This window comes from Rattus rattus, chromosome 16 (genome assembly GCF_011064425.1).
Source record: "Rattus rattus isolate New Zealand chromosome 16, Rrattus_CSIRO_v1, whole genome shotgun sequence".
Classification (NCBI taxonomy): Eukaryota; Metazoa; Chordata; class Mammalia; order Rodentia; family Muridae; genus Rattus; species Rattus rattus.
The window spans coordinates 16737662-16748741 of NC_046169.1; the positions used below are offsets into that span (position 1 = coordinate 16737662).

At 54.4% G+C, this 11080-nt stretch overlaps 1 protein-coding gene across 3 annotated transcripts; it reads right to left on the reverse strand.

Moving 5' to 3' along the window:
* Positions 1-51: 51 nt before the first annotated feature.
* Ache (acetylcholinesterase (Cartwright blood group)) lies at positions 52-6388 on the reverse strand. 3 transcript variants are annotated; one of them, XM_032886433.1, is made up of 5 exons: positions 6281-6384; positions 3631-4723; positions 2783-3267; positions 1200-1369; positions 52-394 (listed from the first exon to the last, which is right to left on the reverse strand). In XM_032886433.1, exons 2-5 carry the CDS (start codon positions 4696-4698, stop codon positions 273-275), a joined length of 1845 nt encoding a protein of 614 aa, XP_032742324.1. In that variant the 5' UTR covers positions 4699-4723; positions 6281-6384; the 3' UTR covers positions 52-272. The 3 variants fall into 3 exon arrangements, with proteins under 3 accessions (XP_032742324.1, XP_032742322.1, XP_032742323.1); XM_032886431.1 differs by lacking the exon at positions 52-394 and adding an exon at positions 773-1085 and having other exon boundaries at positions 3631-4720; positions 6281-6388; XM_032886432.1 differs by lacking the exon at positions 52-394 and adding an exon at positions 773-1085 and having other exon boundaries at positions 6281-6385.
* Between the last annotated feature and the right edge of the window lie 4692 nt (positions 6389-11080).

Sequence of the window (11080 nt, forward strand, 5' to 3'; positions counted from 1 at the left end):
CTCAGTGACCTGGTCCCCGCCCCAAGTTCCCGCCGGTAGCACAGACTCTAGTAGCTGTAACAGTTTATTGGCGGCCCAGAGGGGCGAAGGCACCGCGGGGAGGGGAGCTCAGCCCAAGACATGCAGAAGATGAGGATCCCCTAGTGGGAGGAAGTCGGGGCGGGGTGGACAGGGCCTGGGGGCTCGGTTGTATTATATCCCAGCCCTTAAATAAATAGTATATACAATCAGGGGCTCGGGCAGGACGGCAGGACCTGGGGTCCCCCAAGGGGTCACAGGTCTGAGCAGCGCTCCTGCTTGCTATAGTGGTCGAACTGGTTCTTCCAGTGCACCATGTAGGAGCTCCAGCGGTGGAACTCGGCCTTCCACTGGCGCTCCGCCTCGTCCAGCGTGTCTACGGCCAGGGCACCCCGCAAGAGTAGGAGGAAGAAACGGAACAGGTCAGGTAGTGGAGATCGGTCGTGAGTGCGCCGGCGTACACGCATTGTCGGAGGCCGAGTGGGGCGGTGGGAAGAGAACAGTGGATGATCCGGAGAATGAAGGTAGAGGTGAAGTGTAGCAGGAAGGAGAGAGGAGGAGAAAAATCACCGGAAGACCGAGGGGAGGGACAGGATCAGAGTGGGAGGAGGGTCCATGGGTTGGTAGGGAAAAGAAAGAAGATACAGAAATGGTTGGCGATTATAAGGCCCATTGGCTACGCCGACTAGCCCCAGATCCTTCTCCCTTCAATATCAGGCTCAAGCTCCAAAGGGTAATTTTACATTAATTAAAAAAAAAAAAAACCAAAAACCCTGTGTTTTTGAATTTTTGTTTAAACAAAGATTCCTGAGTCTGTTCATTTTGTCTCGGCTTGAGAATGGAGTGGGGTGCTATATCCCTGAGAGGGGCCCCTTCTTCTCAGCCACACTCTAGAGTAAGTATGCTCTGAAGCCAGAAAGGGGAAAGGGTTGTATGTAGTTAGAGCCACTGAAGCCCGGAGTGGAGGAGGAAAAGGAAGAAGAGAAGTGACAGGGATAAGGCGGGCCCTGGCCTCGGGGCAGCCTCCCCATGGGCGGGGCTTGGGCAGGTGCAGGGAGCCTCTGTGGCTGGGGGAGGTGGAGAAGAGAGGGATTACATCCTGTGTTTTCCACCTTTTCTCTCTCCCGTCCTTCCAACCCTTGCCGCCTGGTGCATTCCCTGCTTCCCCACCCCGCGCCTACCTGTGGCGCTGAGCAATTTGGGGAGAAAACGATTCCAGAAGGCGCAGGTCTGGGCGCGCAGTCCCCGCCGCACCTCCAATGGCTTCAGGTTCAGGCTCACGTATTGCTGCGCGGCAGTGGTGTACGGTGGCCACTGTGGAGACTTAGAGTCTCGAGGGTCATTGGGGTCTCTGAGGAAGGAAAGGGAAATCTCAGCCTGCCCAGAGGAATAAGGAATGAAGACGTGAATCCTCTTCCTGACTCTGGTCCCTCTTCAGTTCTTCCTCTGCCACCTTTCTTCTCCCTACCGCCTCCAGCCAGCCCTGCTCCTGTGTGTGTGTGTGTGTGTGTGTGTGTGTGTGTGTGTGTGTGTGTGTGTGTGTGTGTGAGAGAGAGAGAGAGAGAGAGAGAGAGAGAGAGAGAGAGAGAGAGAGAGAGTTAATTTGGCAGTGCTTCTTTCTGCCTCAGTTTCCCAGAGTGCGGAGACACCAGGTTCCCTTCTCATTTTAAGTACCTTCCACCCCATAGAGAAGTTTTCTTTCCACTGCACGTCACTGTCTCTTTCTCAACTTTCCTTTGTTTCCTTGTTCCATTTTTTTTTTTATTTTCCCCTTCCATTAAAAAAAGCAATTTCTAGCTTTGTCGTCGTACTACAGGCTTTAAACCCAGCACCCGGGAGGCAGAGGCAGGTTAATTTTTCTGAGTTGAGGCTAGCCTGATCTACATGAAGAATTCCAGGGTAGCCAGTGCTACATAGTGAGATCCTATTTTAAAATAAAAATTCTAGGGTTGGGCATTTAGCTGTGTAGGTTTAAGTACAGTCCTGTATCTACAAATATTACTTTTATTTTGGGTAACACAAAAACTGATGCACCTAAGGATATGTGCTGGGCAAGTAAATACTTTACTGGGCTATGTGCCCCCAAAGCTCTGTCTTCTTTCTCTGTCTTATCTTTAAGATAATATTAATTATCATCATTATTCCCCCAGCTCTGTGAGAGACAGAGACAGAGAGACAGAGAGACAGAGAGAGACAGAGAGAGACAGAGATAGAGACAGAGAGGCAGAGAGAGACAGAGACAGAAACAGAAACAGACGGAGGAGGGAGAGGGACAGAAAGACGGAGGGAGGGAGAGATTTGGAGGTCAGAGGGTAGTTGGTTCTCTCTACCTTTCTGTGGGTTTTAAGGATCCAACTGAGATAGTCGGGCTTGCACAGCAATCCCTTTCACCCGTTGACTACCAGTTGTCTTGCTGTCTTTTAGAGCGCCGGGGCGGCCTCACATCCGTGTGCTTTTCAGCCTCTACCACTGAGCCATACTTCCAGCACTCACCCCATTCCCAGCCCTTACAGGGGCCCTCGCCTTGTAGTCCCTGCTAGTCTGGAACTATATAGATCAGAATGTCCTCTGTCTCCGGTGTACTGGGATTAAAGGTCTCTAGCAGTTTTTGTCTCTTAAGGACTCCCTGTTCTGCCCACATCACCTGTGGCTTTCTCTCCATCCCCTTTCCTTTGTGGGTATTTCTTCCTTTTTTCACAACCATCCGTGGGCACCCCCTCTCCCCTGGGCCCCCAGAGACCATCCCCACTCCAATACCACTGACCCTGTGCGGGCAAAATTGGTCCAGTATTTCATAAGTCGCTGAGCAAAGATTCTCTCCTCCACGGTGTAGTTCAGTGAGGGATCCAGGGGGAGCCCAAAGATGAACTCGATTTCATAGCCATGGGGCACCCCCATCCAGAGGGGCCAAGTCAATGTGGAGGCACGGTGTTCGAAGATGTAGGCATAGACCCGAGCCCCTTGGGCAGCCAGTCGCCCAGCCAGCTGGGCCACAGGGCACACAACGTTGTGGTCGCCTACCACCGCACTCATGGCATCTCTCAGGTGGGCAGGGTCCTCAGGGTGCAGCCAGTCTGTATAATGCAGGACCACAGCCTCGGCCGCCAGGTCACTTGCTTGGGGTACACCGATCCGCACCCCAGCCAGGAACTGGGCCCGGCTGATGAGAGATTCATTGTCTTTGCTGAAGCCTGGGACCCCGTAAACCAGAAAGTAGGAGCCCTCGTCCTTCACCACACCCACCAGCACCTGAGGATAGTTGGAGATGGGGGAAAAGGATGGAGAGATGATAGACAGGCAGACAGACCAATGAGCAAACTAATAGCCAGAGAGACGGACCAATACAAAGCCAGAATTGCGTAGAACGGAGAGCTGGGAAGGGAGGGACAAGGCATGGAGGAAGAAAAAAAAAATTATACCCATAGTTTCTTTTTCGCCTGGCAACCACTTTGGGATCTGAACACTCGGCAGGGAAGAACTGACTTTGGGACCCACAAACTTGGACCTCTAACAGTGGATCTGCGGTAAGCCCTCATGCCTGGGTCCCTGGGAAAGGGGAAGGATGGATGAAACCCAGAAGAATCTGGTCTGCCCCTGTCAGCCATTAGTCACCTGCAGGTCTTGAAAATCTCCAGTATTGATGAGGGCCTCCGGCGTGTCGCTGAGGAAGTCCCCGTCCACCACAGGCACGAAGGAAAACCGGAAGATACTTTCTTGAGGCAGCACATGCCACTCGTGGTCCACCAGGTCCTGAGCGGGCCTTGTCCTCAAGCAGGATATCAGCTCGGTGTCATTGCCACCAGCGCCACCTGGGGGACAGCCCACAAGGCGGGCCAGCAGTGTGGCCCTGCGCCTGGCCTCTCCCGCACTCACAGTGGCCCAGGGCCCGTTGGGTGTGCCACTCTGCAGGACAGCCCTGTGGAAGAGGCTCCTGCTGGGCAGAGACAGAATGTGCATGCCCACTGAGGCTGCACCTGCACTCTCCCCAAACAGAGTCACTGACAGTGGGTCTCCCCCAAAGGCTGCGATATTTTCTTGTACCCATTGCAAGGCAAGCCGTTGATCCAGCAGGCCTACATTGCCAGGGGCGTCTCTGCTTCCTGGTAGAGCCAAGAAGCCAAAGGTTCCCACTCGGTAGTTCATAGATACTAACACGGTTCCCTCAACCTGGGCCAGGAAACGGCCGTCATACACGTCCAAGGAGGATGCTCCACTGTAGAAACCACCCCCATAGATCCAGATGAGGACAGGTGTGGGAGAAGTAGGCCTGGGGTATGGTGTCCACACATTAAGATAAAGGCAGTCTTCACTCAGCTCTCGATTGGGGTTCCACATCTCGGTACCCTCAAACCCAGGGTACAGGGTGTCCACGTATTGGTAGCAGACATTTTGGAAGGTGGTAGCATCCAATATTCCTGACCAGGGCCGCTTGGGCTCTGGTGGCATAAATCTACGTGAGCCCACAGGTGGCTCTGCAAAGGGGATGCCCAGAAAAGCTGAGACTGGGCCTCCAGGGGCCTTCAGGCGGATGCCCCTCAGCTGGCCCCCTCGAACCCTCACCAGCAGCTGTGGGTCTTCCCGGCCCTCAGCCCTTGCCCCTCCTCCCAGGAGGGAGAGGAGGAGGAAGAGGAGTGGAGAAGCCAGGGAGGGTGTATGCAGGGGGTACCAGGGAGGCCTCATGACTGCCAGGACTGGCTGGTGTCTGCTGGGAAAAAGAAAGGCAGAAACAGCTCAGCGGGAGATTAAGAAACAGTCTTGTCCGAGGGTTATCAAGGAGTTGCAGAGGGGTGGGGCAGATTGGTAAGGGGAGGGGAGAAACGGAGTCAAGCTAGGAGACGAGACACAGGCAGACAAACACAAGATCAGACACACACACACACCCATACCATGACAAATGCAGCCAACTGAGATAAGACTGACTAAATACATAGTCTCCCTGGCCCAGCAAGTTTTAAGGCCTCCCATACCTCTCCCCGGCGGCTTGGGCTAAGACCCCTAGTGTACAGCACAGGGTTGGAAAGGCCTTGTGGAGCCCCAGGACAGGTACGGGGCTCTCAGAGATGGGTGGGGTTCAGGAGCTTGCAAGTTATAAGAAAGCACAGCCCAAGCCTCTCCTGCGTTGGCCAAAGCCTTCTGGGGAGTGGGTTGGGCATTCAAGGTATCAGGAGTCTCAGGTTCTGAAGGCATCTTGGAATCTTGTCCAGTCCACACCTTGCCCCACCCTGCTCCGCCTCGTCTTCTTTCTGGTACGGCCGGTTGGTACCCGTTTGTTTTACACCAGCCGCACCCCTCTCGCCTGACTCCAGCCAACTGGCTCACTAGCCCTTTGAGGGGCTCACCAGAACTCAAACCCCTATTGCATCCCCATATTGCAATGCCCTCCGCTGCCAACCGGGAGCAGTAGAGACCAAGAAGAGGCCAGAGCTCCCCGCCCGAGCCTTGGTGTGGGGGTATCTGGAGGATCAGGAGCATCGCAGAGGGGATTGAAGGGCGAGCCAGGACGTCTGTGTTCCGGGAGCTCCGGAGATCCCCGCAGCAAAGGCAGGGGCGCTATTTTGGGGGCAACAGCTGCTGTAGTTCCGGCTTCTCCAGCCAAGAGATCAAAATTCCCCGGGTCGGAACTACCCCCTCCGGGCGTTCACCCATCACCCAGCCAGTCCTGGTCGCCTGGATCTGGGGATAGTGGCCTTGTTGGAGATTAACCAGGAAACCTGAGTGGGGCTAATTATAACTGGGGCTTCCGCTGCGCCTGAGAGAGAGAGAGAGAGAGAGAGAGAGAGAGAGAGAGAGAGAGAGAGAGAGAGAGAGAGAGAGAGACTCCGCAGGAGGGGGTCCTGGAGCTGGCAAGGGGCTCAGTTGGGTAGGGACCCTAATTAGGGTCGCGGCCCTCAGGATGGGGGGGTGCATTCGGGATGTCAGTAACCTGCGCAGTTTGGGCTCCGCCCCAAACAGGGGGCGTCTTCCAATGTCCCCAGACTTTGAAAAGAGTGGGGAAGGGGCCTTCAGGGGGGGGTCCCTGCAGGAAGGGAGCGCAGAGGCAGCGGCCGGCCCAGCGAGCATCATCAGTAAGTATGCAGCGGCTAGCGGGAGTTTCAGAGGAGTGCGAGGCAGAGGAGGGGCCCCTCTGGGCAGGCCCCGCGGGGCAGGAGGTGCAGTACGAGCTCTGTTGGGGGGCTTCGATCGTTCCAGGATCGCACGGTTCCCCCAGAATGCGGATTGGTCTCGAACCGGTGGAGGGTCCCGGGTGGGTTGGGAGACTCACCTGAGGCGGCCAAGCCGGGCCGGGTCGGGCCGCGCCGGGAGCTGGAGGCGGCCAATGTTCCCCGGCGCAGGCTGAGCCGACAGTGACAGCCGCCTCCGGCCCCCCGCACACACCCCTCCGGGCCGCACGGCGCCCCCGCCCGCCCACTGTCTCCGCCCCCGCCCCTCCCCGCTCCCCCGGGCTGCCACCTCCCCTTCTCCCTCCCGTCAAGTCCCGAGACCCCGGGGAGCGGGGGCCCAGACACACTCCAGTGGTGGATTCAGACAGACCCACAGACCCGCAGACCCGCAGCGGTGGGGCAGACACCCACGTGACAGACGGACCGCAGCCTGCGGAGACACCAGACACCGCTCACGCAGGCGACAGTCTCCTGCGGTGACAAGTCACAGACAGACCGACTTTCACGGACGGAAGGACACACTGACAGCTCTAATCCAGAAATATCAGAGGCCTAATGCTTGAGCATCTGTAACCACGACAAAGCACGGGGCGGGGGGTGGGGGCGGTAATAAGAGAAGAGACACGAGAAAGCCTGGCTGAGGACCCCCTCAGCTGACACTGGTAGAAAAGATGACGTGGTGGGCCATCTCTGTGGAGACGAAATGACACCTGTGGGAACAGATACAGAAACATAGGCTCTTCCTTATAGGAAGAGACCCCTGAGGGCAAGAAGAGGTGACACGGGGACAGCTGAGAAGCCAGGCCACATAGTGGAACGCAGAAGGCTGTGGGGAGAGGCTGCACTCTGCAGTAGCAGTGGAAACTTCCGGAACCCCCGAGGGTGGGCTTGAGCTAATTCCCCTGACCGGTGACCTCCGGCTGTCATCACAAGGGTCCGGCCAGGCTATGACATCACCGGGCCAAGCTTTCATTGGTCGTTGTGGCTAGCAGGTGGGAGCGGCCTGCCCTTGGAGCCCCCAGCCTATTCGAGAGTCCCTTAGACCACACGCCCAGCCTTCTAGCGAGTCTCCCACCTAACTGCACCCGAGTGACGCTGGGAAGTATGCAGTTTTGTGCCCACGCGGGATCACTACGTGAAAGGGACAACTGGCTCACGGGGTGGGTGGGGGCATCTGGAGCCTGCCGGCCGCTGCTGCGTGGGTGACTGGCCTGCACGCGCGAGCGTGGGGACGTGCGTGCGCGCACGCGATGTGGGGCGCTGCGTGGATCGATGGGGGGTAGGGGGACACGTGCACGCATGCTCGCTGTGGACGCCGGGAGCTTTCCTTCGAGCCCCAGACACTCATGGTCACTTCCTCCGAGCAAGGGGCAAGGGCGCGCTGTCTTGCAGAAGGCTGGCCCAAGAGACACCAGCGCAGAGTCCAACTTCACCCAGATGTGCGATTTTTATTTCTCCAAACTGCGACATCCCCCTCTCCCCTCCAACCCTTCTGTCCCTGGAGAACCTGGCCACTGCATGCCGGGAAACTCTTCTGCAGTCCAGCTCCCCCGCGACGGTCCGCGCTGACTTATAACACTATCGCCAGGTGGCGCCAGAGGCGTCATTCCGGCCTTGAGGCCTGGGGTGGGACCAGCCCTTGATATCTCTTTTCTGGTCTCAGGAAAGAGGGACAGACAAGGGTGTGTTACCGTTGCTGTGGGAGGGAAAGAGTCTGACGCGGCTTCTGAGCGTGGTAATGCTAGATTATTAAAACCATGAAGGGAAATGGAAGACGAAAAAGCCCAGTCCTGTCTAGTCTTGAAGCTCAGAGACTTTTAGCCCATAAACAGCGTACAGTTAGTGACAGTGTCTTGTTCCTTTGCCCCAATTGTTCCAAAAACAGGTGACGCTGGGCCATTTAATCTCTTGACCTTTGTAATTACGAGTTCGTTGCACCGAAGGAAAGATCCTGGGACAAGAATAAGCTATCTGGGGTTGGGATTTAGCTCAGTGGTAGAGCGCTTGCCTAGCATGCCGAAGGAAAGGTCCCCAGCTCAAAAAAAAAAAAAGAAAAAAAAAAAGAATAAGCTATCTGTGGGCCTCAGGGTTATCATAAACCCATAATAGCTTAGATGACTTAGTAAGCAAAAGGACAGGAAGAGGTGGGTGAGGTGACCCAGTCAGTCAAGGCGTTCATCACCGAACATTATAAATGAAGTTCCAGGGGTTGGGGATTTAGCTCAGTGGTAGAGCACTTGCCTAGCAATCGCAAGGCCCTGGGTTCAGTCCCCAGCTCCGGGGGAAATAAATAAATAAATAAATAAATAAATAAATAAATGAAGTTCCATACTTAGAACCAACGTGGTGGAAATAGAGAACCAATTCACTGAAAGGCACCCTACCCCCCATAAATAAGTGTGAGGAGGAGGGAGAGGGGTAGGGGGAGGCGGAGGGGGAGGGGAGGAGGGAACAGCTCTGTGTCAGGGAAACTGGTGTTTCCTTTCCTAGCGTCTTCCTAGGATCTTGTCCATCTTCAGCAAGTGACTTCCAACATACGGTGTAATGAGGATACTGGAGTGTCAGCCATCACACCTGCGCTCCCCCAAAAACAGAATGAATGACATTCTTGCTCCGTTTAAAGCTGTTTCCTGGAAACCGACACACACTCCTTGACTGGCCATGGCGTAATTCTAAGGCGTTGTTTGCTATGAATGAGGTCCAGATATGTTTAGACTCATCTAAAATTGGACTGTATCTGAAACATTGTAGTTACGTCTGACTTATGTATTCTGTGTCAGTGTGTGCAGAGGTCAGAAGGTAACCTGTGGGAACCAGCTGTCTTCTATCACATGGGTCCTAGGGATGGAACACAGGTCTTGGTAGCAAGTCCCTTTAACCACTAAGCCATCTTGTCAGTCCCTTGGCTGTCTTAATAATAGGAAGAAGGAAGACCAGATACTAGGGGACATTATCTATTTGCTAAATTCTAAATGACGCCTTCCTTTGTCTTTGTCATCACAGGCCTGAAATACATCTAAAATCTTCGGATTTGGAAGAAGCCCCATTTCTTTCACAAAATCCGCATTCCAAGTTTGTAACCTGTGCTCCCTTCTAGTTGGTTAGGATTTGAATGGATTCTCATGTCATACCTTGGTTGTCCACTGGAGGGCGCTGTTTGGGTGTTTTTAAGGCTATTAGAGAAGGCACAGAGTGGAGGTCTTTGAGGGCACTGTGGAGTGGGAGAGGTGAAGGACAAGGGGGACCTAAACAGGGAAGTTCTGTTCTGGGGACACTAGGTCCTGACTTAGGCTCTTCCAGGACAGAATGAGAGGGATGGGCTCTGACCAACGTCATCTTAGGTTAGTTCTGCCCAAGACTTGGGGGCTGTCTGAAGCAGCCATGAGTGATTCCTATGAATCTAGGTTGCAGCTCTACAAGAGTGGGAAATCTGAGGCCAGGCAAGGGACATATGTCCCTTACTTAAAGTTGTCCTAAAATTCAAGGGTAGGGGTGTGGTTCAGTGGTAGAGCCCCTGCCTAGAATCCCCCAGGGTGGGGCTGGAGGTGTGGCTCAGTGGTAGAGCCCCTGCCCAGAATCCCCCAGTGAGGGGCTGGGGGTGTGGCTCAGAGGTAGAGCATCTGCCTAGAATCCCCCAGTGAGGGACTGGGGGCGTGGCTCAGTGGTAGAGCCCCTGCCTAGAATCCCCCAGGGAGGGGCTGGGGCGGGGCTCAGTGGTAGAGGATGTTGGTTTAGGATGTGGAAAATTCTGGGTTTTTATTATCCCTGCTCAGCACAGGGAAAGTCAAGGAAGACAATGTCCCATTACTTCAGGAGAAGCCTGAACAATGGATTACTCTTTTGAAACCTGGATGACTGAGGGGGGGGGCGCTGTCTTTTATATAATGGCAGGAATATCACTTTGGAATATCTTTTATCTTATTTAAAATATTGTATTTTGACATTTATTTACAGTCTCCTCTCTCTCTTTCTTTCTCTCTGTGTGCACGTGTGTGTTCACAAGTGTGCCATGTCGCGTGTGTTGTGGTCCGAGGGTAAGTTTTGGGAGTGGGTTCTCTCTTTCTATGATGTGGGTTCAGGGGATGGAACTTGGGTCATCAGGCCTGATGCATGCTGGGCAAGTGCTTTAGCTTTGAGCTATGACTCCAGTGACTGCAGGCATTTGCCATTGTGCCCAGGAGAGGTGAGAGAGCATCATCACGGAGTTAACAGAAGGAGTTTAACTTGGACTTCGCCGGCCCTGAGCCTCTGAGCACATTTTCCCCTGCTTAGCTTCCACTTGTCCGTGGCCCAGTCCTTCTCTGTAGCTTTCCTTTCTCTGGCTCTTGATGCCTTTCCGAGTGAGGATGTAGCATAAAATGCTTGCTGGTGGCCACCTGCTTAGGATTCCCCACTCACCTTGTTGTTGAGCTCTTGGGGTTTCCAAGTGAGTTGGGGAGGAAGGGGAGGGGAGGCAAGTTTGGGTGGTGGAAAGTGAGGCTAAGAAGTACTTATCACTCACTTCCTTTTACCTTCCTGTCTTACCAGGATACCTGTGGCTCTCAGGCCCGCCCTTCGGTCCCTGCCCACTCCAGAGAGTGAGGGGGATTCTTTGTTTTGGAATCAATCTTTGAGAGCAGTTCTACTTCCATTTCTGTTGCTATGGTGAAACACACTAAGAAAAAAAAAAAAAACCCAGCTTAACAGAGAAGGGATTATTTTAGCTCTCTCTACCACTTCAGGCTACTATGCACTACTGTGGGATCGTCACAGTAGGAGGGCACAACCAGTCACGTCACATCCATGGTCAAGACTAGAGACAAAGAGATGCATGTGGTTCACTCGCTTGCCCAGCTAGATTTCTCCACTCTTACACAGCCCAGGGGATGGTGCTGCCCACAGTGGTCTCAGTCTTTCCACGT

What these genes read in the sequence shown, in the direction of transcription:
- Ache (XM_032886431.1), bottom strand. Translation starts at nt 4,698, where the DNA reads ATGAGGCCTCCCTGGTACCCCCTGCATACACCCTCCCTGGCTTCTCCA. An exon ending in GAGATTTTCAAGACCTGCAG is followed by an intron (nt 3,268 to 3,630) that starts GTGACTAATGGC and finishes AACTATCCTCAG; the next exon opens with GTGCTGGTGGGTGTGGTGAA. An exon ending in ACCAATTTTGCCCGCACAGG is followed by an intron (nt 1,370 to 2,782) that starts GTCAGTGGTATT and finishes TTCCTTCCTCAG; the next exon opens with AGACCCCAATGACCCTCGAG.